Source organism: Equus asinus, chromosome X (genome assembly GCF_041296235.1).
Source record: "Equus asinus isolate D_3611 breed Donkey chromosome X, EquAss-T2T_v2, whole genome shotgun sequence".
Lineage (NCBI taxonomy): Eukaryota > Metazoa > Chordata > Mammalia > Perissodactyla > Equidae > Equus > Equus asinus.
The window spans coordinates 4,386,352-4,413,918 of NC_091820.1; the positions used below are offsets into that span (position 1 = coordinate 4,386,352).

A 27,567-nucleotide genomic window follows, 5' to 3' on the forward strand; every position below is an offset into this window, starting at 1 on the left:
GTTAAGAACATACATACAACTACTAGCAATAAAAAAGGAAAAAAACTATTGGTACACACAATAACGTGAAAGTGTTTCAAAAAAATTATGTTCAATGACAGAAGTCAGATAAAAAAGGAGTACATACTGTATGATTCCATATGAAATTCTATGAAGTGTAAACTGATCTGTAGTTTCAGGAGCAGACTGGCAGTTACCTTGGGATGGGGGTGGAAGGAGGGATGAATTGCTGAGGAGCACAAGGAAAATTTAGGGAGTTCTGGAAACATACTTTACCTTGAGCATGGAATGGTTTCACAGGTAATTAATTACATGCTAAAACTGATCCAACTGTGCACTACCCGTCAAGTCCATGGTGATGAAAGCTTCCTGGGACCTCTCAACTTTCCTTCATAAAATGTCATTTCTATATTGTTGCAGAGGAAATTTGCTGATTCCATCAAAATCATATCTTTATGTCCTCAAGACATAGGCAATCTTGCACAAAACTGACTGACCCCTCCAGGAAATGGAGGCAACCTGAAGCACTGTTGAGAGGAATATTTCACACACTTGGGAGATCACCCAACATGTAGAACACCGCCCTTGCCATCGATTTCAGAGCTGCATTAAAAGCCCAGCCATGGCAGGACTAGACAGATGAATTAAGATTTCCTTTGAGTAGAACAGACATTGAGAACTAGTGTTTGTAGATGTCCCTGCGGTCAGCCCATGGCTATCAGGATGAGAATGTGGGGGACAAATGACAGGCTGCATGAAGACAGTTCTCTGTCAATGAAAATCAAACTTGTCTTAGAAACCAGGACAGTTGTGCCCAAGGACCAAAGACAGTGTTACCTCGTATCTTTGGCCTAGAAGAAACAAAGACTTGCTTTCTCAGGACATAAGGAGCAAAATGAGCTTTCTCTGGGGAGACGCTATCTTGGTGGATGTGAATAATGGCCTCAAACATAAAACCAGAAAGACTCCTTCCTCTGTCCGTAGTACTGAAGCAAATGAGAAGGCCATAGACCACAGTGGGAGGTCTGTGGGCCCTTTCTACTCAAGTGATGCAGGCCAGGAAGACTGTCCTAAAAATGCTGATGAGAGGAGACTCATCATGTCCCCTGCTGAGGGGCATTGAAGAGTGAGCAGGGTGGCCACAATGTTTATGTCCCCCCAAAATTCATGTTAAATGCTAACATCCAATGTAAAGGGATTTGGAGGTGGGGCTCTTGGGAGGTGATTAGGTCATGACGGTGGAGCCCATATGAATGCTATTGGGTTCCTTATAAGAGACCCCAGAGAGCTCCCATGCCCATTCCACCACACAAGGACATAGTGAAATGACCACTGTGTTTTGGGTGGACCAGGAAGTGGGCCCTCACCAGACACCAAATCTGCTGGTGACAGTGGCGATGCCAGGACTCACTCACACATGAGAGCATCAGACAAGGGCAGGTAGGCACTCTCCCACGTGGGGAGCACTCAAGAAGGATGAGATCTCTTGGAGTAGCCCAGAGTATCTAAGAGTTCCAGGGCCCTGGACGCACGAGGCTGTGAATGATGATCAGAGTCTTCCCAGGTAAACCCCAGATGCCCCTGGACACCTGCCAGGGCAAGAACAGGTGTCCCCAGGTAGCCAGGGGGTACAGCTAAGTGATCCCCTTGTTTTTTAAAGAAAGGGTAAGACATAGACAATGAAGATAAAGAATAACAACTCACGCTTTTCTTCAAGAGAATTATTTTAACTTAGCAGATTGTGGCAAGGTAATGCCACAGTGCTCTTTTTCCAAAATGGTTCTTTTTCCAACAAAAACTGGTGATGTGTTTCCTGCATCTATGTCTCTCCTTGTTCACTGTCTTCTGCTATCTGACCACCAACCATGTTGCACAGCTCTTCTTCTTGCCATCAGAGAGGGACACAGAAAGTGATGAGAAAAAGCCAGGCACTGGCAACAGCTGACTCTGGAGCCAGAGGCAGAAGTAGGAAGAGAGAATGGGTCCCAAGAAACAGATGGGAGCAGGGAGTGGAAGTCAGAGACAGAGGGGCAGGAAGCAGGGAGGGCAAGATTTACTGGGCACTGACAAACTACAACATTAAGAGACAGATATTCTCTAAAATGGGGGAATTTCAGGAAAATAAGTGTGGAATTTGGTAGTGATAATTAAGTGCTTTTCAAGTTAAAACTATCCCAATCTCATCCACAAAGAAACTTTCCAATTTATCAATTACTTTCCGATATTTAAAAATATGTCACTGATACATAAATGCTATTAGGCAGTTAAAAAATAAGAAAATGAGGCTTAACGAGTTTCAATAATTTATTCCAGGTCATTGAGCTCATCTATGGACCATCCAGGATTGAAATTGAGACTTCTATACGCAAATCGCATGAGCTCTCGTTTTAAGGCACGCCTCCACACAAACCCCTTATCCTTCATCAATTCCATGCACTGGGACCACAGCAGTGCTTCTTCAGATGTGGCCGCAGACCAGCAGCATTGGCATCCCCTGGGAGCTTGTGGGAAATGCAAATTGTCAGACCCACTCCAGACCTACTGAACCAGAGAGCCTGGGGCCCCAGCAATGTGTCTTAGCAAGCCCTCCAGAAGAGTCTGATGTCTGCTCACGTGTGAGAAGCATGGGACTAAAATTTCATTACCATTCGTGGCAATTACATGATATAGAATGTTTCTTATTATCACTATGTGACTACAATAATGAGTAATAGAGAGCCAGTAACTGTTGGGTACTTCCCACGGGATGAGTGCCCCTGAAATCTATGACAACCCTCCATGGTATGTACTAGGAGTACGCCATACCCAATGTTCAGATGGGCAGGCTGATGCTTGGAGGGTACATTGTCTAAGGCCACATAGAAAGTAGAGGGTTTAACTAACTTTCTTCGGACTTCCTAACTCCTACTCTGTCACTATGCAAACCTGTTTTACAAAGGCTTATAGCTCCTAAGAACATCTCACATTAGCCAACACCTAGATTTTCACATGTGTTGGAGATTTTCATCTCCTTAACCCTATATTGGCCAGCCCTCGTGGTCTAGTGGTTAAGACTCGATGCTCTCACCACTGCGGCCCAGGTTCATTTCTCCGTCAGGGAACCATACCACCTATCTGACAGTTGTCATACTGTGGTGGCTGCATGTTGCTGTGATGCTGAAAGCTCTGCCACCAGTATTTCTAGCAGGTCACCCATAGTGGACAGGTGTCAGTGGAGCTTCCAGACTGAGACAGACGAGGAAGAAGGACCTGGTCACCTACTTCCAAAACAGTTGCCCACGAAAACCCTATGAATAGCAGTGGAGCGTTGTCTGATAGAGTGCAGGAAGGTAGAAGATGACGCAAAAAGATCGGGCAGGGTTCCGCTCTGCTGAACGTAGGGGCACCAAGAGTTGGAATTCACTCCAGGGCACTAAAAACAAAAAACCCTATACTTCCTCATTTTTCAAACCTAGGCTCCAGGTTTCACATTTGTCCCTGTTTAATTCCATCTCTCTGGACAAGACCAACCTAGAAGCTTATAGCAGCGACACTTTGGTGTGGTATTCCTTGAATTTGAAGATAACTTATTCAGCTGAGGGGATTAAGTGAAATGATTACCAAGGTCTTGCAATGAGCAAGCTGTCAGCCGAGTGTTTCCCAAGAGTAAGTTCTCTCAAAGATTTCTCTTAAGACCTAGAGCAGAAGTGATCGCATTTGAGCAGAGAGGGTTCCATGAGGTCACAGAGTCCTACAGGGACCAGCGCCTCATTGACATTCATCTACTCCTTTCCTACAGAGAACCATCTCTGAAGAGGCTCATTCTCCTTTCATCTACCCCATCTAACTCTACACCAAAAAATTCTACAAGCATGGCCCTTGGCCTCTCCACTTAGTGGGATAAATAGAGGCAATAGCGCAGAGCATAATTTAATGGCATCCATGACTGATGATATAAAAGGAGGTTGTGTGTTGAATCCTATATGGTAGAGTCACTTGAGAAACAGAAGACAAAGTTTTAGAGCCTGGAAACTACAAGGAACACATCATTCTGTGCCAGGAAATCTATGAGGGGGGCGTTTCAGTTTCACGTGCCCATCACCTATCTAGGTGACAATCGGCTACACCAGCTTGTGATAGTGGCTGTCCCCCATGGAGGCTATTTAAAAATTGCTCTTACATCTGAGACTACGGCAAGCATGCCTCATTATGGTAGCACACTGTCTTGGTGGGGACGCAGAGGTGAGCTGGGTGTGGAAGGGTGAATTGTTTCATTGGCCGAATCTTCTTTAGTGTGAGAACTGCCTTATCAAGCACAGGAGTGTTGGGGGTGAGCAGTGGGGAAGCTTCAGGAAACTCTGCCCATGGAGGAGGTAGAGGGACTGTGGAAAGCAGATGCTTGGGGGCCAGGCAGACGTGGATTCGCCTGCTGGCTTTGCCACTTCCTAAGGGTGTCACCTTGTCCAGGAAAAAGCCCACTGAAAACTGAGTTTCTATGATGGTGCAATGGGGATAATGCTCTCTGTCACCTAAGATGGTTTGGGGATGAAGTATGGTATTAGATACAAACTCCAGAAAGAGCACATGCTCAACAAACAGTGGTTATCCCAAGGCGAGGTCAGAAAGAAAGCCCAGGGTAAGACAGTGATTATCTGGAGAGCATCTCAAAAGGGTGCATATAAAAATCCACAGAGGGGCCAGCCCTGTGACCGAGCAGTTAAGTTCGCGCACTCCGCTTCGGCGGACCAGGGTTTCGCCGGTTTGGATCCTGGGCACAGACATGGCACTGCTCATCAGGCCACACTGAGGTGACATCCCACATAGCAGAACCAGAAGGGCCTACAACTAGAATGTACAACTATATACTGGGGGGCTTTGGAGAGAAAGAAAAGAAAAAACAGAAGTTGGCAACAGATGTTAGCTCAGGTGCCAATCTTAAAAAGAAAAAAAAAAAATCCACAGAGAAGAGTGACTAATGAAACAAAGGCCAAGCAAAAGGAGGAGACCACAGCTCGGCCCTGTCTGTAGGAGGGCATGCCCAGGCCTCTGGAGCTCCTGTCCCCAGTCTCAGGCTTCCCCAGGCGGGCACAGGCACAGAGGAGTAGACACCCAGGATGGCGCCACTTACTCCATGGAGCTGCGGGAGTCACCCCTCCACACCCACATCGTCCTGGCTAAAAGCAGGTTCCACTCCTCTGTTACTCTTAATTATGGGGCAGGTGGGCTGGAAGGGATAATTGAAGAGAAGAGTAGGTACCCTGGCTCCCAGGGGTGACAGCCTGCCCCATGCACGGAAACAGTGAGGCTCCTCGGACAGAAAGGACCCACAGGTAGGTGGCCTGGGGGAGGCAGGGGTGTGGAGGGGCTGGGGTCAGTGCAGGTTCCACGCTGGCGACAGAATGATGGGGCTAGCTGCGCTTCGGAGGGCTCTCTCTGCTTGGCTGTGTCGGCTACCACAGCCATAATGGTGGTAGTGGGAGGATAAAGAGCTGCTGGTCTGGATTTACAAACTCAAGAGAGCTACGAGATCTTAAGTTGAGCTGTCCAAAGGAGAGTGAGTCTTAAATCCTGCAGATAGTGGGATTAAAATAATGTTTTTACCTTCCTTTGCACAAACAGCTGATATATGGAATAAAGAGGAAGAGCCCAGATGGATACTGAATCATACCACTATATGCTATATACATGCATATTGTTCTCCTCTCTTCTTTTTAAAAGCATACTTTTAGCAGGAGATCACATGCACAAAAAAAGCTTTTCAAATCAGTTTTTTCTAGTCCCAGATATTGATGTCCTCTCCCTTTCCTGTATCTCTTTCCTTCTCACTTTTCCCACGTGGATTTTTCATAGCCAAATCTCAGAAGGTGCAGATGCTGATTAAAGATTGCTTTCCTATTTCCTGTAAGGAGGCAGCAGGCATTTTACGGAATAGTCTATTTATCTCTCCCTTTTTTTGAACCCGGGCTCCATCAGCAGGAGTCATCCTGTTGCCGCTTCCACCTAGGGCCAACACCATCCACACACCACTGAGCATGAGGGTGGAGGACTCAGGGAGACGGCTCCTCCTCTCCACTTGGGATGATTTATAAAGACTGTGCCGACACAGCACGTCCAGATTCACATTCTGATCGCCCAGTTGCAAACCAAAGTATATTTAGAAGGTAAAATGTAAGAGAGTGTATTCATACAGCACGTAATGCCCCCTTACTGTGCAGCCCACGTCAAACAGCAATAATATGTCAGGGTAAAGGCACACTCAATGACTTTCTCCAAGAAGACTTCTCCCGAGGTCAAACTCACCTGAGACTATCCCTAGAGTCACGTTATGACTGGGTATGCATCTCCCTTCTCAATTAGCATGACTTTCAATACTTGAACAGAGCTTACCAAACCAAAAAGGGTTCTAACTGGAGGTGGCATTAATCCAAGAATAGTATGGATTGTCACTTTATTTTTTGTTCTCGGAAATTTCATCAGCATGGTTCGGAAACACTAAAAAATGCAATACCCTTTACATATGAATGTTCGTTTTTTGGTTCATTATCCAATGACCAGTTCAAAAATGTTTTTGGCAATCTTTCTAAATTATGCTAAATTGCTTTAAAATGAGATGAACAGTGATACTATAATACTGCTTTTTTATAACTTAAAGTGGTGGTTCACAAATGGGGGATGATTTTGTCCACTGGGGGACATAAAAGACAAGACAAATGTGTTTTGGTTTGTAAATCTTTTTTTCTCCTACCTGATTTAAAAGACAACTGCATAAAGCAATAATTATAAATGTGATGATGTGTACATAATGTATAAAGAGGTAATATTTATGACAATAACAGCACAAAGGAGGGGGGTGGGAATGGAGCTAAATAGAAGTTTTGTAAACTATTTAAATTAAGTTGGTATGAATGCAAACTAGATTGTTAGAAGTTAAGATGTTAATTGTAATCCTCAGAACAACCATTAAGAAAGTAACTAAAAAATATATAATAAAAGAAATGACAAGAGAATTAAAGTGGTACACTAGAAAATATCAAGTTAATGTAAAAGAAGGCAGTAATGGAAGAATAAAGGAACAACAAAAAATAAGACATATAGAAAATAAATAAAAAGCTGTCATACAGAAATCCTATCTTATCAATAATGGCATTATATGTAAATAGTCAAAACCCCCATTAAAAGGTAAAGACTAGCAATAGGGATTAAAAAAAGAAAAACAAGGGCTGGCCCCATGGCCACGTGGTTAAGTTTGGTACACTCCACTTCAGAAGCCTGGCTTCAGTTTCTGGGCACAGACCGACACCACTTGTCAGTGGCCATGCTGTGGTGGCAACCCACATACAAAATAGAGGAAGATTGGCTCAGATGTTAGCTCAGGGTGAATCTTCCTCAAGCAAAAAGAGAAAGATTGGCACAGATGTTAGCTCAAGATGAATCTTCCTCAGCAAAAAGAGAAAGATTGGTAACAGATGTTAGCTTGTGGCCAATCTTCCTCAGCAAAAAAAAGAAGAAGAAGAAAAAAGAAAGAAAGAAAAACAACATGATCCAACCACATGCCATCTATAAGACATACTTTAGATCGAAAGGGTGTGAAAAGGTTGAAAGTAAAAGGATGGAAAAGATATCCAGTGCAGACAGTAACCAAAAGGGAGCTGGACTGGCTTTGTCACATAACATAGACTTAAGACAAACATTTTTACTAGAAACAAAACAAAGAAATTTAACAGAAACATCTTATAATGAAAGGTCATTCCACCAAGAAGACGCAACAATTATAAAAATATGTGAACATAAGAACAGAGCCCCAAAATACATGAAACAAAAACTGACAAAATTGAAGGGAGAAATAAATAATTCAACAATAGTAGATGGAGATTTCAACACCATACTTTCAATAATGGATAGAACAACTAGAGTGAAGGTCAACAGGAAATACAAGACTTGGTTTAAAACATTTAACCATTTAAACACCATAAACCAACTAGACTTAACAGACATGTATGGAATACCCCACTCAACTATAACAAAACACACAGTCTTCTCAAACACACGTGGGACATTCTTCAGGAAAAATGATCTGCTAGGCCAGAAAACAAGTCTCAGTAAATTTTGAAAGGCTTGAAATCATACAAAGTACATCTCCAATCAACAGTGGATAAAACTAGAAATCAGTATCAGAAAAAAATTGGGGAAATTCACAAACGTGGAAATTAAACAACACATGCCTAAAAATATTCAATGGTCAAAGAAATTACAAGGGAAACTAGAAGATACTTTGGGATGAGTGAAAATAAAAACACAACATACCAAAACTTAAGGGATGCAACGAAAGCAGTGCTTAGAGGGAAGGGGACGGCCAAAAATGCCTCTATTAAAAAAGAATGGTCAGAGAGGTGAAACACTGATGCGTATAAAGATAAGGAAGGGGCTGTGAGCCAAGGAATGGTGGCAGCCTCTAGGAGCTGGAAAAGGTAAGGCAACAGATTCTCCCCAAGAGCCTCCAGAAGGAACCCTGCCAACACTTGATTTTAGCCCCGTGAGACTGATGAGGGATTTCTGACCTCCAGAACTGCAACATCATACATCTGTGTTGTCTTAAGCCACTTGGTTCGTGGTAACTTACAACAGCAACAAAAAACTAATACGATAAGACCTTTCTCAGCCATCTGTTTTTCTGTGTAACTGGGCTTCTGTACAATGACTCTCAAATAGATCAAAAATACAACATAAGAAAAAAGCTTTCTTAACATTTCATTCATTAGTGCCTTAACAATCTAAGGTTCAGGACAGCTAGTTTATAGAACTACCTGTGACAACTTCGCTGAGGCCACCCACCAGCTGTTAAAGAACACCATGGCCTCAGCCTTTCTTCCTGTTACGTCCACACATGCATGCATTATGCATTACGGATGCATAAATCTTTTAATCACTGGGTTTTTTTCCCCCCATTTTGTACTGACATACCATGACACTTCCATTTGGTGGATGTCAATAATTTAAATTCTTCTCGAATGAGGCTGCCTTCTCTGTTAACAGGTAGAGGCTCCTCAGACACACAATTAAGGTTGGCTCCATGTTCATTTCCTAAGTCATGTTGGTATATGGCCTTATAAGGTGTTAGCGTAAGTCAGACAAAGTACGTGAAAAATCTCCAGCATTCAATCAGATATCATTTCTGTAGCCCTCCCTAGGTCTTGCACGGATCTGGGAAGTATAATGAAAAAAATGTAGAACTCTTGTCAGGTTCAAAGATTATCAGATTTAAATGGAAAGACATTTACATATATTAAGAAATGCAAAATCTTGGCAGCTGGGTGGGAATGGAAGGTACCTGGGAGGGGAATGGTTTTCCCTAATGGACAGGCACCTCTCAACTCCTCAAACATTCAGAGATGTTTAAGAGAAGGAAGGCCACTGAATAAATCTTTGTGCTATTTATTATTTTATTACTTGTATTCTTTAATTGAATTTGGTCTACTGGGGCAACACTGCTGTAAATAAACTTTTAAATGCAACTTATATTACAAATTTTCACTCACAATTTAAGACAACACTATAGGAACTCTTTTGGGACAGTCAAGTAAACTTTATGCTTATCATTTTTACAAACTTAATTTATTAGGCTCAAAGTGATCGTTGGCTATTCAAAAAGGTTTCGGTTGTTAATTCAGATGAGGAAAGTACCCAACAAGGAAATAAAATATATTAGCTTTATAAATGTGGCTTAACGAGCATACAGGTGTCTAGGTCTACAAAAAATTTGTCAATAGAGTCAAACACTGTTATGGCCTCTTAACAGTGGGGGTTAAAATCTGCAAGATTTGTAAACAGAATAAGCAGAAATTAAATGTTTAAGGAAGAGGTATGTTTTTGAACCTCTAACGTTAATAGCTGATAAATTTTGAAAACCAAAGTGTACAGCAGTGCACGCAGAACACAGGAAGTCCATCAGTAATATTATGCACCCATGATACGGAACCCCAGAGTGTGTCAGCTATAGGAGAAGAGTAGAGAGTGAGAAGGGGCTGGAACAACGGCTCCACAGGCAGAGTCACTGACCTTGGGCAGAACTATGCCCCTGGCACTCCAAGCTGGTGCCCAGAATGGAGTTTCCCGTAATCAGTAAGAGATGGCCAGGGACATCTGGAAAGAAGACAGCTCTGCAGGTATGGGCAGGGTTTTCTGAACATGGGTCTGGGTATCTAGTTTCTATTTCCAACATTTCTATGTGGGGAAACATGCTCCGATTATCCAAGTACCTCATGCCTGCTAGTGTCGATGGAAATGAATGATGACATGGACAAAATTCAGACAGCCATCAGATGAAAGAGCAGGGCCCAAGGTGATTGTTCATGAACAATCAAGAATCTGTATATCTTAGATTCTAAGTTCCCAGCCCAGGCCCCCACTGTCTCTTTTCTGTAATTGGCAACTGTTTATTAAGTATCATTGTACTTAAATGCAGCTGGACTCTGAGCTCCCGCAGGTGAAATGACAAGGTGAACACAGTTCTTACGTGGGAAGACAGGACAGAGTCCTTAGCCTTTGGCAGATCTGGCAACCACCGCTTGGAATGTAATTAGAAAAAGCAAGTATGTGCGAAAGAGGTGCCAGGATGTCATTAGTGATACCCCGACATCTCATTAGCAACACTTAACAGATCATAGGGCACACACCAAATGACATCTCTGGTTCTTTTCTAGTTTCTGTTCTCATACTGTCTGCTTGTATTGAAAATGAAGTGTGGAGAGAAGGGAGAGGGCTCCTATATTGGATGCCAGATGGATCCAGCTCGACCCTGCTGAGTCATATAACATTGATCCATCCATGCAAACAAACAGGTGTTCAGTGACTGCGGTTTCTCCACTGACACACACACCACATCCGCACACTGTTCTAAGTGCTCAGACTTGAGTAGCCCACAGAACCGACCCATCCAACCTTCATGGAGAACATGGTCTAGAAGCCAATGCTTTGCTCACGGATTTGCTCCCAACCCCAAGAGAGTCAGGCAGAGCTCTTCCGTGCCTTCAGAGGACTGTGATCATTCCACCTATCCCAAGTCCCCACAAGAAAGGAGGAAGTGGATGCAAAAACCGTTGCCAGTATGTCTGCCTCTCTGGGAAGTAACACCTACTTGTCATCATATAACAGTCTGGACTTTTAGTTCAGAATATGATCTCCTTCCTTATTCAAGGACTCAGACTCTTTAAAAACCCACCTCTGGGCAAGACAGCTTTGGTGAAGGCAAAGGAAGGTGCCACTGTAACCTCCTGACCCTTGGAACTGTCTTACTCAGAGAGTGCAGAGCTTGTGCTGCGCCCTTCTGGTTTAGCGAGCATTGACAAGCGTGAAGAATTACTCTGGGTGTGAAGCTATGGATGACAAAAGGCAGCATCTGCCTGATGTTGGCAGCCAAGCTGGAGGAAGAAGGAAGGGAGGGAATGAGAAGACTTTGACGTGGTGAAAACCCCTGCATATTGGCACATCCACAAAGACTTATGCCCAAAGGGCAGGCTTGACGCAGGGGTTAAGGAGGAATCAGAGAGCTGAGGGGAAGCCTGAAAATGAGGAAGGACCCCGACCCACTCTCTCTCTATCAGGGTAGCACATTCTCCTCCTGGCTTCCAAATCCATTTTTCTCTATTTCCAGGCAAAACAAAACATACAGCAAAACACAGGGGGGCATGCAAGTCAACATAGCTAAATTTCCAGATCCTTCTTTCCTTGACTAACTCTCCACCTCAGTGAGTGTGTGCACCATATGTGGGAAGGGGGTCTTCAAAATGTAAATTTAAAATGCCTTCTAGGTACTGCCACCATCCAAACATGGGTCTAGACTGATGAGATCATTTCAGTTTTCTTTGTAGGGCAATAGCATCCAGGGTTTCGTCTGCTTTAAAGGGGAAACAATGGTGGCTTCCATCCATGCTGTCAACCTAACAAGTTGCTTAGACTTTCAGGCAACTCAAACTCAATATGTCCACATGCCCTGAACAGAACTCATCAGTTTTCTAAAGCCTTACTGCTTCCTCTGGTCTCTGCTTCACAACAAGCCAGTGCTACTCACATAAGCCAGATAGGAATCTTTGCCAGCTCCTTCTCCCTCAGTCCCTCCAGACCCAGCGCTCACCTTCACAGACTCTGAATCAGGTCTCTCCTCTTCCTTCGTGCCAACCCTTTGTGCCCTTGTAGTGGGATGAATGGGGGCACCCAAAAAGATGTATCCACATCCTAACCCCCTAGAACCTCTGAATGTGACCTTATTTGGAAGAAGGGTCTTTGCAGATGTGATTAAGGGTTTTGAGATGACATCATCCTGCATTATCCCTGAGGGTCCCAAATCCAATGACAGGTGTCCTCATAAGAGAGAAGAGAGAAGCCACGTGAAGAAGGAGGCAGAGACTGGAAGGAGGCAGCCCACCAGCCCAGGAATACCTGGAGCCCCCAGAAGCTAGAAGAGGCAGGAGGTATCCTCCCCTAGAGCCTCCGGAGGGAGCATGGCCCTGCTGCCACTTTGATTTTGGACTTCTGGCCTCCAGAACTGCGAGAAAAATTTCTGTTGCTTTCAGGTACCCAGCTTATAGTAACTTGTTACAGCAGCCCTAGGAAACTAACACAGTCGTTATCTCACTCCCCTGGATGATCACAACAGCCTCCTAGCCTGTCTCTGAGTGTTTAAGCTTTAGTCATACACATCATCAAAGAGACCTTTCTACAGCATCCTCTGCCTACAAGGTTGTCCAACAGCCGTGAGGTAAAATCTGAATTCCTGAGTAAGGCACAAGGGCTCACCATACTGTGTCCTGGGCGTACCTTCCTGCCTCTGCTCTCGTCATTCACTGAGTAACCTCTTTTCTGGTCACGCACAGGCCGCCTTTTCTCAACCTCCGCTCTTGTACATTTACACACTGCCCTCCTGGCCCGGAACACTGTTGGCACTTCCTTCTTCTCCACCTAACCAACTCCTACAGCTCTACCATGGAGCTCAGGATGAATCCTCTCTCCTGGGAGGCACCGTGGACCACCAGCCCACTTCCTTTTCCCAGCTCACAAGGAAACTGGGTCAGCTCAGCAGACAAATGATAAAGCAGCAGGACGGAAACTGTCTCCTGCCTCCTCCCTCCTCCCAATGCATACCCCATTGCACCCCTGACTGTTGTCACCCAGCAAAGCATAGGGACCACACTGTATCCACTCCCTGCACCAGTCTCAGGACCTGGCATTTGGGGGATGTGCTAGAAAAGCCTAGGGCGTTTGTGAATCGAAGGAACGCCCAGAACCTCTCTCTCTCCTCAAGAGCCCTTGTGGATCCGTCCCATCACGCTTTTCTTAAATTCTTTTTGAACTGAAAGCTCTCTCCCCCAAAAAACTCTCAACAGCAGAAAGTGCCACCCGTCTTCAGCCATCTGGATGGACCCACCTAAAAGCTGGCAGCATTAAGCCTCTTTAACTGCCTCAGCTGGCTGGCTACCTGTAATGCTCAAATGACCCTGTGGGCGAATGCACATGCTTTTACCAGGCTGCTCTCTGCCAGGCAAGGTCAGCACAACTGGTTTTACAAGATGGGTGCTGAGACACGGCTGGAGCTTTCAGAAAGGAACAAGTTCATCAGGCTGCACCTGGAGACCCAGACACGACTTACATGTTCCTGTTATGACCACATCTCCAAGCACAAAAAACCCAGCACACAGGATGGGAGAGGGCATCTGGTGCGCCACAGCAGAGCTGAGGGTTACTTTTATCCACAGAAACGCTCTTTGTCTTGGAAAGCATTTAGGGACCAGTTTATGGCCAAATTGCCTCCCACAAAGGAATTTGGGACATTCTAGAGAAACATTCCTGGTGAGGTCTACCCTCTCACCAAAGCCTTCTCCATCCACATACCTCGGACCCCCAAATCTGTTTGCAGTTTCACCCATGCGGGCACCAAAATTCAACAACCACCACTGATCTTTCTGGAAGTAACAGAACTGCCCTTGAGAACACCTGAGTTTGGTGAATTGTTGCTTCTTTCTCTCAAGTTGTGAGAAGAGGCATGAGGTGGTAACTGTTCCAGTCATTGCCTCTGAAGTTAAGCTGCTTGACCTCACGAAGACTCGGTTCCCTCCCCTGCAACATGAGCAATGAGGGCATTAACCGCGCGCCCTCAGCCTTCTGAGAGTTACGAGAGAGAGAGAACGCAGGCACAGTGTGGGAAAGGCTCTCCGCAAACACTCACCGTCAAAGGAGGCAGAAGTCCGGGAGTCTAAAGAAAGGCAGCGGCAGCTAGAGTGACACAAAAATGGCTCTGAAATATTTAGAAATGAGTAGGTACTTGGAAGGCTGGCGGGGGAGGGAGAGGGAGGAATGGAAGATTCGAAGGTAACTGCAGTCTCTGAGGTGTGCAGCTCCCCGGGAATGCAGGAGAGGAGCAGATCTGGCAGAGAATTCCAGGTTCCGTGCGAAAGAGGGGGCTTCAGTGCTGCCTCTGAGCAGCTCAGGTAGGAACACCCAGTGGTTACTGGGAAATGTCACTGGAGCTCAAAGAGGTGAAGGCAGTCGACAGAGGTCGGAGTCTTGAGAGTAAGGGCATGTGCTGAAGCCAGGAGTGCACAGACATCTCCAGAGAGAGAGTCCAAGGCAAAGTCACAGGGCCCCCAAACAGAAGTGAGGAGGGAGAGAGAGGCATGAGAAAGACAGAAGAGGGACCGTCAGTGATGACAATGAGATAGAGTCCCAAGGCAGAGTGGGGAGCGGCCAATGAAGCAGAAAAGTTCTGGAAATCTAAGAAAAGAGCGCCTACTGGATCTGGCAACACGGAAGTCATTGCTGCCTGTCAGCACAACCTCTGTGGGCAGTGGGGAGGAAGACTGTTTGCGGGGAGGCTAGGGCGATGAGGGAGCAGGGGTGCAGAATGTGGCCTGCCTTTTCAAGAAGCTTGGCTGAGGATGCAAACGGGGAGACACCCTATGGCTATGGCAGGACCACAAGGTTGAAGCAGTGTTTCTGTTTAAATGATAGACTTAGCATACTTTATGAGAGGTATATAAGCATTTAAAAAGGGGAAGAAAAAGCAGTAGCAGCAGCTTAACATTCAGAAGAAAAGGACCATACATTCTGGAGGAGAAGCCTTGAGGAAGGAAGGGCCAGGACTCCAGTCGAGTTGGAGGCACCAGCGTGAACAAGAGGAGGACTATTTCATCCTGTGGGGAAAGAAATGATGCCTATAAACTTATCCCAAACTAGGACACTGATGATAGGACACTTTTAAAGTCCACCCTCAAAATCAGGACTCCAATTCTATTCCCAATCCAATCAGTAGAAAGAACAAACTGTAAATATGGAGACAGGTATACTGCATTCATTATTCAACATTACAGAGGGGATTAGATAAAAATGTTAAGTTCTTTAGGCTACTTCAGAGAAACGCCATCCTCCCACTAAGTGGCGATATTATTTTACTTGATCTAATAATAAACACTATTGGTATAAAGAAGGGCCGCACAATACATTCAGAGGCTTAAATCTCTTTTGCAAAATCATGTTAAGCAGTGCAGTAAGGGCCTTGGGTTAGATATTAACATGGCCTTCAATCTGATTGTTTTCATATTCTGATGAGCCCCTGAAGTCCTAGGAGACGTCACTACATGCCACCTGTGAAATGCCACAAGAGCTAAAGATGTGGAGTATGCGGGGGTACTCGGAAACACTGGGGACAGGTAATTTTACCAAACCGGTAGAGCAAGTGAACAGCTGCTGAATGGGCTGGGCTTCATCCAAGACTGTAGCTAATGTGTTCATAAGCAAGAGTGGTCCTGGGCGGCCGTCTCGGTGGATCCTCTATGCGATGAGACTGAAACACTAGAGGTCAGTCTGCTGATCTTTGAGGAAGGACCTCTAACTGCACCTGTATCAATGGGGGCTGACACAGCCACAGACATGTCCGCCAGTTCCAGTGTCTGGCATCAAGACTGCCAGAGAGACACATGATAAGATGCCCCATAGGAGCTGGGGAGCTGGATTTTCACTAGGCTCGTCAACTAGCTCACTGGGTGGTCCTGCCTCAGTTTCATTGTAGAGAGGATGAAGTGCTTCAATTCCAAATCTCAAATTCAATTCTAATTCTACTTTATAATGCCAGCCACCCACATGTACCACATTAAAAGCTGATGTGCCATCACCAAAATGTCCATACAAGGTCAAAACATCAGGTGACAAAAGTTAATAACTCAGGTGGACGTAAAGTTTACCTTGATCATATGTAGTAATCATACAAAAAATGTTATTGATTTAAGCAAAGGAAATGTTTTATGTTAAGATAAATGAGAGAAATAAGACATGCAGAAAGAAAATAAGAATGCACGAGAGGACTGTATTGAAATCAGCAAAATGTTGAGTATTTAATGAAATCTATGATTATTTGTAGCCAGAACAAAAATATGAGTAATGCCTTGCTGCACACTATGTTTTTTCAATAACCAAGTGATTTTTGTAAAAGCAAGAGAGAGCTAAAGGGTTTGTAAGCTACTGAAATTGAGGTAAACAAGGGACGAGAACTCAATGTGTATGCAGAGGTAACCCTCAGGGCCCTGGCTCCAGGGACAACACTAGGCCCAAGGGAAAGAAAAAGACATGCAGGCATCACCTTCATGCAGGCATCCCTTTAAAAGTCATCTCATTATTTCACTCAAGTTACACCCCCACCAGGCTCCCTTTAAGTCTTGGTAGCCCATGGGTGGTAAGGGACAAAATGAACCCATGCCTAGAGCTGCAGAAGTCAGCTGAGAGGTGCAATGAGTGGTCACAAGAGTCCGGGAGTCAGCTGACAGGTTAACAGGAAAGACTGCCACCAGGTCCAATCTGCACACCACACCACGAGAAACGCAGGGAGCCGTGCAAGGCTACTGTTGGTAGAAATTCAGGAGACTTTTATTCCTTTTTCCTGACTGTGACCTCCCGACAAAATATCAGCTTCCATTTAAGATACCACCCAAAGGAAATGTCATATGCAAATGTCTACAAACCCTGGGGGCCGACTCCGACAGTGCAGTGAGGAAAACATGAGGAACTGGAGGATAAGAACAGTGAAGGGGCGCCTTCTTTTCTGAACCCTCTCTGCTGACACACACATCAGGGAATAAGCAGCCACCTAAATTTTCCAGAGAGGTGAAGGTTCTGGAGCTGTTCATTTTAGGCTTCTAAGGGGAATCTTCTAAAGATGTATATTTCATATTCTCATCTCTTAAATAGAAGCTACAGATTACTACCTAATCATTTGTTTTTGTCTTCGTTTTTTAGTGGTTCATGCTTAAGGCTTACTCCTCCTGTTCCTTTTTTACTTTCATGTAGACAGAAAAGTTGAAAGTAGTACAGGAAAGACCCATGCAACCTACACCTGCTTGCAAGAAACAAATCTGCAGACACCTTGACACTTCATTCCTTTATGCATCCACATGCTTCTCTAAAAAGTAAGGACGCTTTTCCACACAACCAGAATACCGCTACCAAACCTGGGCAAATTAACAATAGGAGAACATCAGCTAAACATCCAGTGCATATCATTGTTCTCCAATGGTCAGAAAAATGTGTCTTATAGATTGTACTCCCCCAATCTAAGATCCACTGAACTTGGTACTTATGTACCTTCCACCTCAAACTAGAGAAGCCCACCCATGATCTTTGACATTTTCAAAAGTCCAGCCGAGTAACCTTGTAGAATGTCCTACATTCTGGATTTGTCTGGTTGTTTCCACATGGTGTCACCTTACTTGTTCTTCTATCTCTCCAACTAGAAACTACGCCTAGAGGCTCAAATGGATTCAAGTTAACCATTCTGGCTTGCCCTCAGAAGGCACATGACAACAAGGTGCTCCACCGTTGGCAAAAGTAAATGGGATCCATTGGTTAAGCGGTGGCCCCCACAACTGTCCATTGTGAAGGTACATGTATGCCTGTGCTATTGGTCAGTACCCCGTGGTGTGGCACTCTGGCACTGTCTGGACACCCTTATCCTCCACATTGAATCCAACAATCTTGGCTTCCACTGGTGACACCTGTCCAAATAATTTACAGCACGGACTGCAAAGTGGCAATCCGACTAATTCTACCATTTTTTCCATCTTTATTAACTGGCATTCTCTGTAAAGGAGTTTTCCTCCTTCCCACCACATCCCTATCTCTCTCTCTCTCTCTGAGGATCATGACACACAGACTTCTTTTTTTTTAAGCTTAGAATACTACAATCTAATACAGTCACTATTTTTTTGACTTCAAATCATCCTGCCTTCTCGCAGTGGGACCACTTCCTTGCATTCTGGCATAGGAAGGTGCTCTAGGCTCATGTAGTATTTTATGGGCCAGACTAGAATCAGCCATTTCTCCTCAGTCTGGGTTTCTTGCATGTGATATTTAGAAATCAAGAACTTAATCACTTTAAGTATCCATGAATATTGTTCTGTGGGGTGGAGAAGACATATAAATAGTGTGGAACGCAGAACTACACTGACGACTCTGCGCCTCTATCTCAAATATCAAGCTTACCCTTCAAAAGTGGACAAAGCGGAGGCAACTGTACTTGCTTCCAGTAAATCTATGCTTTCTAAGGAGTCTGACCACGGTTGGACCTCATCACCAAATAGCACTCAGAGATCAGGGTACGTGGTCGGCCTTTGGCAGAGCTAGAAGCGCAGTATGATCTGCAGAGTTGCAAAGGAATCTGTTTGCCAGACTTACCCAGGTTCCTGGGAGCAGCCTGTCTTCAGAATGAGCAGCCATGGGCAGGACTCAGCTTTCCATGCAAGCACACCCGGCCCATCTTTCTGCCTAATGGTTCAGGCCTTCGAGACACCAGGCATTCATCATGGCCACCACCAGATTTCTCACCAAAACGTCCCACATGCCACCGTGGAAGACAAGAGTCAACTGGACAGTTTTCCTGATAACAAGACTTAGCAGGGCTGGGACTGGAGTGACGGCACCAACCACATACCAACCACCTGTAACATCTCCCCAAATAGGTGATGAGGTGGTGCAGGATGTTCTTGCCAGAAAAGAAGGGCTGAGTCCAATGGAGGCACTAGGCACAACTTGTAGATTACAGGAAATACAGGGGATGGAGGAACAAGATGGCATCACGTGGAAACAGCCAGACAAATCCAGAACGCAGAATGTTCTATAAGACAACTGGCCTGGACTCTTCCAAAAGTCATTAACACGGGGGAAAACACAGGTTATGCAGCTGGAAGACGGGGTGAGGTTTTCTAGTTTAAAGAGGCTAAGGGGACATAATTACCATCTGGACCCAAGTTTGGAAAACACTAGAGTGAACTCAGCCCCACAAAGAAGCCATCCTTGCCTCCACGATTAATGATTAAAATGATTAATGATATTAAATATTAAAATGATCATTAATAAGTCTTTTTTGTTGTTGTTAAAGATTTTATTTTTCCTTTTTCTCCCCAAAGCCCCCTGGTACATAGTTGTGTATTTTTAGCTGTGGGTCCTTCTACTTGTGGCATGCGGGATGCTGCCTCAGCATGGCTTGATGAGCGGTGCCATGTCCGCGCCAAGGATCCAAACCAGCAAAACCCTGAGCCGCCGAAGTGGAGCACGTGAATTTAACCACTTGGTCATGGGGCCGGCCCCATGAAGTCATTTTTCCTTTTTAACACAAACTCTCTGCTTGGCAAAAATAATCTCTTCTCTGCTTCACAAAACATGTTTATCGCTCAGCCATGTCTTCTCCTGGTCTGGACTATCCATCTCTCTTCTTTGCTCCTCTCTATATTTGATAGCACAGCTTCCCTGCTGATTTCAGTTCAAAGCACTGCTCTGTCCATATCATGTCCTCACCATGTTTATCACTAACGATTATTCACACGTTTCGCTCATCATGTTTTGTGTCCCAATTGGACTATTAAGACGACCAAAGGAAGAGGCTCATTTTGAATCCCTTACAGCAGCTGACACAATTCTGTCTGAACAGATAAGGAATGAGTAAATTCAGGCCTCTAGAGCTGTGCTGCCCACCACAGTGGCTACTTAAATCCAAATGAAGTAAAACTGAAAAAAATGAAAAGTTTAATTCCTCAGTTTCTCTAGCCATATTTCACATGCCCAGGTGCCACCCATGGTTCCGGTCTGGGGCAGCACAGATAGAGAACATTCCCAGCATGGTGGGCAGTTCTGCTGGATGCACAGTGCTGGTCTAGAGAGCAGACAGTGCACAGTTCTCCTCAAGGACACGCCACTTCTCTGACATGTGCACGGGGGAGGGAACATGACAGGAAGGGAAGCCTGGTGCGGATTTTGGCTTTTGTCTCCAAGGCCTCAAATGAGCTCAGGTGAGCAAACTATTACCATGTATTCTCATTTCACGTGCAGACTGCACAGTCTATTGGGAGTCGCACAAACTTTGGTTTGCTCCTGGATCTGTCCCTCACTAGCCACATGAGCTACAAAATTTTTAAATAGAGCACCGTTGATCGCAAAAGACAAATATGTTGGCTTAGCGCCTGGGAGAGGAGAGTCAATGGTCGTCAACTGCCCAGCCCAGTGCAGATGGAACTGGCCACAAGGCAAGGGCGTGCAGAGGTGACCACCCTCACCCCCCGCCAGGGCCCTTTCCGCGCAGCAGCTTGGCGCAGACACTTAGCTACTGACTGCAGGCATCACAGCAAAGGACGTGAGTGAGTCAGAGGATAAAGGAAGGAGGTGAAGCACCTGTGAAATGCTCAGAAAGTATGTTAACAACTGGGAGAGGCAGCCACCTCGCAAAGCCCCAGGGGAACGGTTCTATAGAAGTATATGTTAGAATTATTATGTTTTCAAAAACACTCCTCATTACACACCCTGAAGGCAAATTTAAACCACAGATATCTGCACCATAAAACCCAGGCTGCCCCTCCTCCATTTCAACACAATCAAGTGAAGGTTTAAATATATCGAATGTTGTATTCCCATACACCTGACAGTAGGAACTTTATTTTCAACTGTAATCCACTCTGGTACCACACTATGGTCCCTTCCAGCTATGGGCTGTGTATCAATTGCTTTCCAAACATCCCATCCAAAGATCTGATAGTCGCTTGGGCATCTATGTATTGAGTGCTTTCAGGGGACGCTTCTTGGGGGCATCATTTCCCCTGCTCTTTTACATTAAATCTCCATCGCCCCTGAAAAATGACAGAGCAGAACTGGTATTTAAATTATAGTAGTTTAAAAACGAAAAAAACAAGAAAAAGAAATAGAATCCGAGTAAACAGCAAATAATCAGAAAGACCAAAAGGACCTGGGACTCCCCCACACACAGCTTTTCGAGGAGAAAGGAAGAACAAAGCAGAGCTTGGTCAAGAGGAAAGAGGATGACTGCTCTCCCACGATGATAATCAGTTTTCGTAGCTAAGATGCTGAACAAAAGCACGCTGTGAGAGTGAGGAAGCTGGAAGAAAGCAAGGAAAGGGCAGCTTACACCCGCATGGACAAGAATCTGCTGAATACTCCAGTCATATTGCCAGCTGAACAAAACTCTCGTTTATCAGCAGAATTTTGTCAATTTAAATCTCACTCCCCTCTCAATTATTCTACAAATAGGAGCAGCTATGGTAGACATCTAACCACTAACTACAAGAACAAACTTAAGGTGGACATGGTTCAGGTCTACTAACGAGCAGAACCTATAAGAGCGGAGTTTACCAACTTCAGTCTATAACTGGATTGTTTTTTATTACTGATGACTTTCCTCTAATATACAACATAGTCTACTCTCACCTTCCCCTGACCCCCACCAGCATCTTACTCCACATCTTTTTGGACCCTTAATCTGAACACAGGTCTTCTATGCTTACCACATTCCAGACACCTTTCCAGTGTCCATAAACAACAGATGATCACTTGTTGATTATGGTGCAATGAGAAAGCTGAAGGCAGAGCCCCTTAAGCGTGGACTTTGCTCTGCCTCAAGGCCTCAGACTAGCCTCCAAATTTCAGCCAAGACCTTTGCGAACATGGAAGGAACCTAAATTTCACCTGAGTAAGATGAAATGAAAGCCAAGTGTGTGCTGTTAGCTCCCAGTGGGACCAGGGCAGACAGAAGGGGAACATATGACAGCATAGCTGCCCCAACATCCGGAAAGAGACCCCAATCCACTCACGAAAGGGAGGGGGTCTCCCAAACGAAGAGCATGAGACATTTATCTCACTCCAACTGGGATCGCTGTGAGTTCTGAGGGTAGACACCCACTGCATACGGACGCATCCAGAACGATCCCTCTTCTGCTCTACCTTCCTAGGAAGGGGCCAAGGCTCTTTGGGAGTGCACAGATTCCATAACATTAAGTGATCAGAACGATGGACACCGAAAAGCTCATAACTCCACTTGTAAACCTCTTATGTATTTATGCGGGCTCTAACGACAACACATGTCGGTTCTTTCAAAAATTAATCTAGGGCATGTGCTAATGTTATATAAGGAAATTCTCTTTTTGTCATCCGTTTTATGGATGGATGTTCCAGCGTCTAAAGAAATTAGCCTAGGTGAAGTGAAGAAGAGGACAACCATGTGAGAGAGTATTCCAACCACAGACCGGTCATGCCCGTGAACTGGTTCAGTGAACCAGTGATTTCCTGAGCTCAGCGAGCACCACAAAGCCCCTGCCCCTCCCGCAGCTTAGGGGCTATCCTGGGCCCCAGACAGAGACACAGGCACTTCCAAACAGTCTCAAGTGCTGTGATCTGCAAGTAGGAAGCTCTGGGACCGAGAACAGGTACAGAACAGCTCATCTATTCCACTATATGAAAGTGAAATAGAAGTCACGTGTCACCCACTAAAATCCTGCAATCTGCACGCATTCACGGAAACATGACAAATTATAATCAACACCACGAATATTCTCCTCACAGATCTATTGTATTATTTTCTGATTTTTTAAGAATTTGAAAATAAGCTTATTTTTCTTTGCTGACTTAAGATTTTAAGTAATTACTGTATCAGACTCCTAGAAAACATATTTTATGTATACCACATTTTACAGATACCAAAATTCCTAATTCTGAATATTCTTAACATCCACTGTCCACCTGGCCCTATTATCAATAGCAGGCATCATGAGTTGTTTCCTAAAGCTCTGGGCCTGGGTTGTCCAATACACAGGCACTCACCAAATGTGGCCTCTCAACACTAGAAAGGTGGCTGCTTTGAGCTGAGATGTGCTGTGAGTCTAAAATACACACACATTTCAAAGACTGGGTATCAAAAATGAATGTAAAATATCCCGATTTTTATATTGATTATATGTTGAGTAGTATTTTGGATAAGTTAGGATCAAAAAAATGTACCACTCAAGTTAATTCATCTGCATCTTTTTGTTTTAGTGTTGCTACCAGAAAACTGTATGTGGTCCTATTTCTATTAGACAGCACTGCTCTGGACAACAAACTTCCTTGTCTTTTAAAGAGAATGGGTCCACCTCTTGTGCTCTTAATTTCAGTTATTTACGAACTAGACAATCTTCCCCAGCCAGGAGCCGAGACCCTGTTTAATACTTGTCATCTTTCTTCAAAATCTTGTCCTAGTCCATAATTAATCTCAGCCCCCTTTTCTCTTCAATGGCATCTGAGAGCCAAAACTATTACCTAGCTCAGAGCTGACTGTCACCTTGTGCCAACAAAAACAGAATCCAAAAGTGTCTTTTCTATTTGAAAGGACAACTAACAGCATCATACATTTCAAAAGCACTGGAAAGTGCCCTGGTGTTCTTGTCAACATTTCTGCAAAAATCTCCATTGACTTTTTTTTTTTTGTGAGGAAGATTGTCCCTAAGCTAACATCCGTGCCAATCTTCCTCTATTTTGTACTTGGGATGCTGCCACAGCGTGGCTTAGTGAGCAGTGTGTAGGTCCATACCCTGGATCCGAACCCCCGGCCGCCAAAGTGGAGCATGCTAACTTAACCACTACACCACTGGGCCGGCTCCTCTGTTGTCTTCTTAATTCTCCTCTTGATTAAACAAGCTTCTCTTGTAATGTAGGAATTCCCCATGAAACTATTTGTTTCCAATTGCACTTCCCTGAGAACTGGAGTGTTGGGGCTACAATAACAAACACAACTTCCTGGGGAAATGCAATCAAAATTCCCAAAAGCAGGCCTACTGCAAAAGAACTCATTATAAATTGATGGTATATTGTTACGCAAACAACAGATATCCTGAAGTGAGGTACTAAAGAATCAGAGTAGGCATAATGACTAAATTAGGGGAGATAAAGTCGTACATTTTGGAAATCGGTGTTTTATACATTTTGTAAAAGAATGGAATAAGCAAAGGTGAATTTCTGAGAAAGTTCTGCAAGGCCTTACCCCTCAAAGAAGAATTAGGGCAGGAAAGGAGAAAATGAGGGGCGGGGAGAGAGCTAAGTCTTATCTTCCCAAATGTCACTAATTCTTGTTCTGTGACCGGTTCAGAGGATTGGGTAACAGCGCTAGGAGCTAAACCATTAAATTTGTCCTAACTAGCAAAGAGGAGACCCTGGTTGATAACCTTGCCTGCAGGTCCACATAAGTCACATTCATCGCTTCAGGGAACAGCTATGCGTGAATCTAGAGTCAGGAGTAAGCATTAAGCTCATTGAGAAGTTTGATAAATTTAATTTTAATGAGACATCTTGGTTTGCATTAAAATTCATAAGACTCCCACAACAGGTTCTCTGGACCTTTCGTTAGGGGGTAAGGAATTTATTTGACAATTTAACTTCTTGACCATCTGAGCAAGAAAATTCACGTCTACAAACTATACTGAGGCATCCCAGAAGCTTTCTGAAATTGAGTCATTTCAGATTTAGTAGCTGTATATACTGTTCTCTCCAATTAGTGATCTCTATGGGGATTTTTTTTCCTCTTAGGAATTCATCCGTTTCTATATCTGCGTCCACAAAATGAAATTTTTTGCGTGTGCCTTTTAAAAAATCAGTCTCATAACTACTGAGCCACAGAGCCATACCATCAGCAGGGGCAAGGTCACACTCACCATGTAACAGGAGCACAACATCATTTATATTTTGAAACAAATCAACTTGGAATCATTTCTCAACTTTGCTCCTTATTAGCTGTGCAACCTTGGGCAAGTAACTCTACCTCTCTGAGTTGCAGTGTTTTTGTTTTTAATTAGTCAATGCAAATATTTCCCCCTACCTTGCAGGATTTTATGAGATGAAGCAATAATGCATGTACACCTCCACCAGGTCAGCAGTCCACATAAAGCATGCAGGCATTTTTACAGTCCTATGCAGCCTTCCGGAGGCTACAAGGTCAGGCTTCAGGGAGCGCTCGGGACAGTTCTCTCCTGAGTTATAAATGGAGGGTTTTCTTCTCTGAATTCCTCTTTACTGGTGAAATTCGTGCCTACCCCGATAGACTATGGGACTGCTTAGCGCACGTACAAGAATTGATAATCCCTGAAACCCATAGCACAGGCTACTTCTCAAACTTTCAGGCGCTTGGGTTAAAAGGCCGATTCTGACTGAGCAGGTGTGGGATGGGGCATCGGGTTCTCCACGGCCAGGCAGCTCCTGGGAGATGCCCGTGCTGCGGGTCACTCTGGGCGACCGGACACCTTGGCAGCGTGCCTCCCCCTGTGCACCAGAGACAGTGGGGCTGGAGAGTCTGTGATGCTCTGTGCCGCCCTGTGCACTCCAGGGAGTTCGGCGGCATTCCCGGCCTCTACCCTGCACACGCCAGTATAACTCCCCGCGCCTCCTGCTAGGACACCCCAGACGCCTCCAGCTACGTGTTGTGGAGTGTGTTGTATATACTGGTATATACTCAACCGAGACGGACTGAGGAGCCCTGCCCTGGAGGATGCTCCAGGCAAGCCGCGTGCGCCTCGGCGGCAGGCAGGCAGGGACCGTCCAGGCTCGCGTGCACCTGGGGAAACTGAGGCCGGGGTGCGCTCGTCCAGCCCGCGCGGTGGTCCCCCACACCGCGCCCTCGCGCGCCGCCCCCACGCACTCCGTCCCCACGCGCGGCGCGGCCACCGGAAGTAGGTGCCCCCGCCGGCGAAGAGGCCACAGTCCCGCGCACGGCCGGCCGGACCTGGGCCCCGCTGCCCCGCCGCCCGCCCGGGGGGGCCCAGACACGGCCCGCCGCGCCCCCAGCCCTGCGAGCCTGCGCCCCCAGCGCGCGTCCTCCTGGGAAGCCCTCGCGGAGGCAGGCGCCGCTACCCACCCAGAAGCAGGCCGTCCATGTCAAAGAGCAGGTGGGTGACGGGCCGCAGCGGGGAGACGCGTGCTGCCATGGCGCTGCCGTCTGAGCCAAATGGGACCGCCGAGGAAAACTGAGCCCGCGGGACCTCGGGCCGCCCCGGGCCGCGCCGGCTGCGCACGCGCGCTCCGTGCCGTCCGGGAGGTCCCGCGCACGCGCGCCCGGGACGCCCACCGCCGCGGGCGCGGCAAGTTAGTCCACATTCTCCTGCTCACTGCCCGCCAGTCAGCAAGCTGGGATGCTCATTCAAGGGCCGCGTACAGCCCAGTTCCTAGTCTGGGAGCAAACGCATGGCTTGAATCTGGAAAGGTTTGTGAGGAAAGAGGGACATCCTAGAAGAACGGTGCATAGGGTCGTTCAGGAGAGGGGTGCAAAGATGCTCAGGGTGGCATCACTGCCAGCCACCACGTAAACGTGCAGGCAAGTGGTCTGAGTTATGGAGTTCCCCGGTGGGGGAGCCTGGGCCGCCAGTCCCGGGACCCTCAGCAAGTTTCTCTTTCGGTTTTGGCGGCCCTCCTCGCCGGGTCCCCACTCGGCGCGTGCGCAGTGGCGCGCGGATCTGCAGCCTAGGCGCCTGCATCTCCCTGAGCATCCCTCCCCCCACCTCCTCCCGGCCGAAATCCTATAGGAAAGGGCCGAAATCGTAAGAATTTTTTAGATGCCTTGCCGTTTTTCCCCTTCTTATGTCTCATCTATCTGTGGTTGCTCTGAGGTTTTATTCTCTTCCAACTTTTCTGAACGCAACCTGAATAGCTTTTTTTCCCCCCACTCAGAAATACTTTTTGTCCTTGTTTCTATTTAATGTTAGTTGGCGTTGCATATGCACGTTTAAGCATAAAGACAGGATCTTTCAAAAAGCAGAAATAAGAAAGTTCCAAAGACTCTAAAATGTGAGGATGTCTTTCTGGTGAAGTGTAAAAACTGTATACTGGGGACACACCTGGATTCAGCAAGACTAGCTTATCAACGATGACAGGCAGTGAACTGCTGTGCCTCAGTTTCCTCGTGTGAAAAATGGGGGTGTTAAATGTGGGGAGGCAGGTCAAGTTCTTAGTATGAGCAAAAGGTATATGTTCAAGTAATTTGTGTCTTTTTAGAGCTGTTGATTGTAAGCGACTTTCCCGTTTACTTCAGTTCTGATTTCCTTTTGAGGACGTTAGACCTCAGAGAAGGCAATTCATCACCAATTAGTGAGGGGACTGTGACCCAAATGTGCTAGGCTGCTTGTAACAAAAGACCACAGACTGGGTGACCTACGTACGCAACAGAAATGTATCGTCTTACAGTTCTTGAGGCAGGAAGTCTGAGATCAAGGTGTCAGCAGGGTTAATGCGTTCTCAGGGCTGTGAGGAAAACAA

At 45.6% G+C, this 27,567-nt stretch overlaps 1 protein-coding gene across 1 annotated transcript in view; it reads right to left on the bottom strand.

Moving 5' to 3' along the window:
- Positions 1–26,420, bottom strand: part of PUDP (pseudouridine 5'-phosphatase) — a 62,546-nt gene extending 36,126 nt beyond the window's left edge. Inside the window, exon 1 of the mRNA XM_044768189.2 lies at positions 26,174–26,420. Coding sequence (XP_044624124.1) covers positions 26,174–26,243 — 70 coding nt within the window. The 5' untranslated portion in view covers positions 26,244–26,420. The remainder of the gene's footprint in view (positions 1–26,173) is intronic.
- Between the last annotated feature and the right edge of the window lie 1,147 nt (positions 26,421–27,567).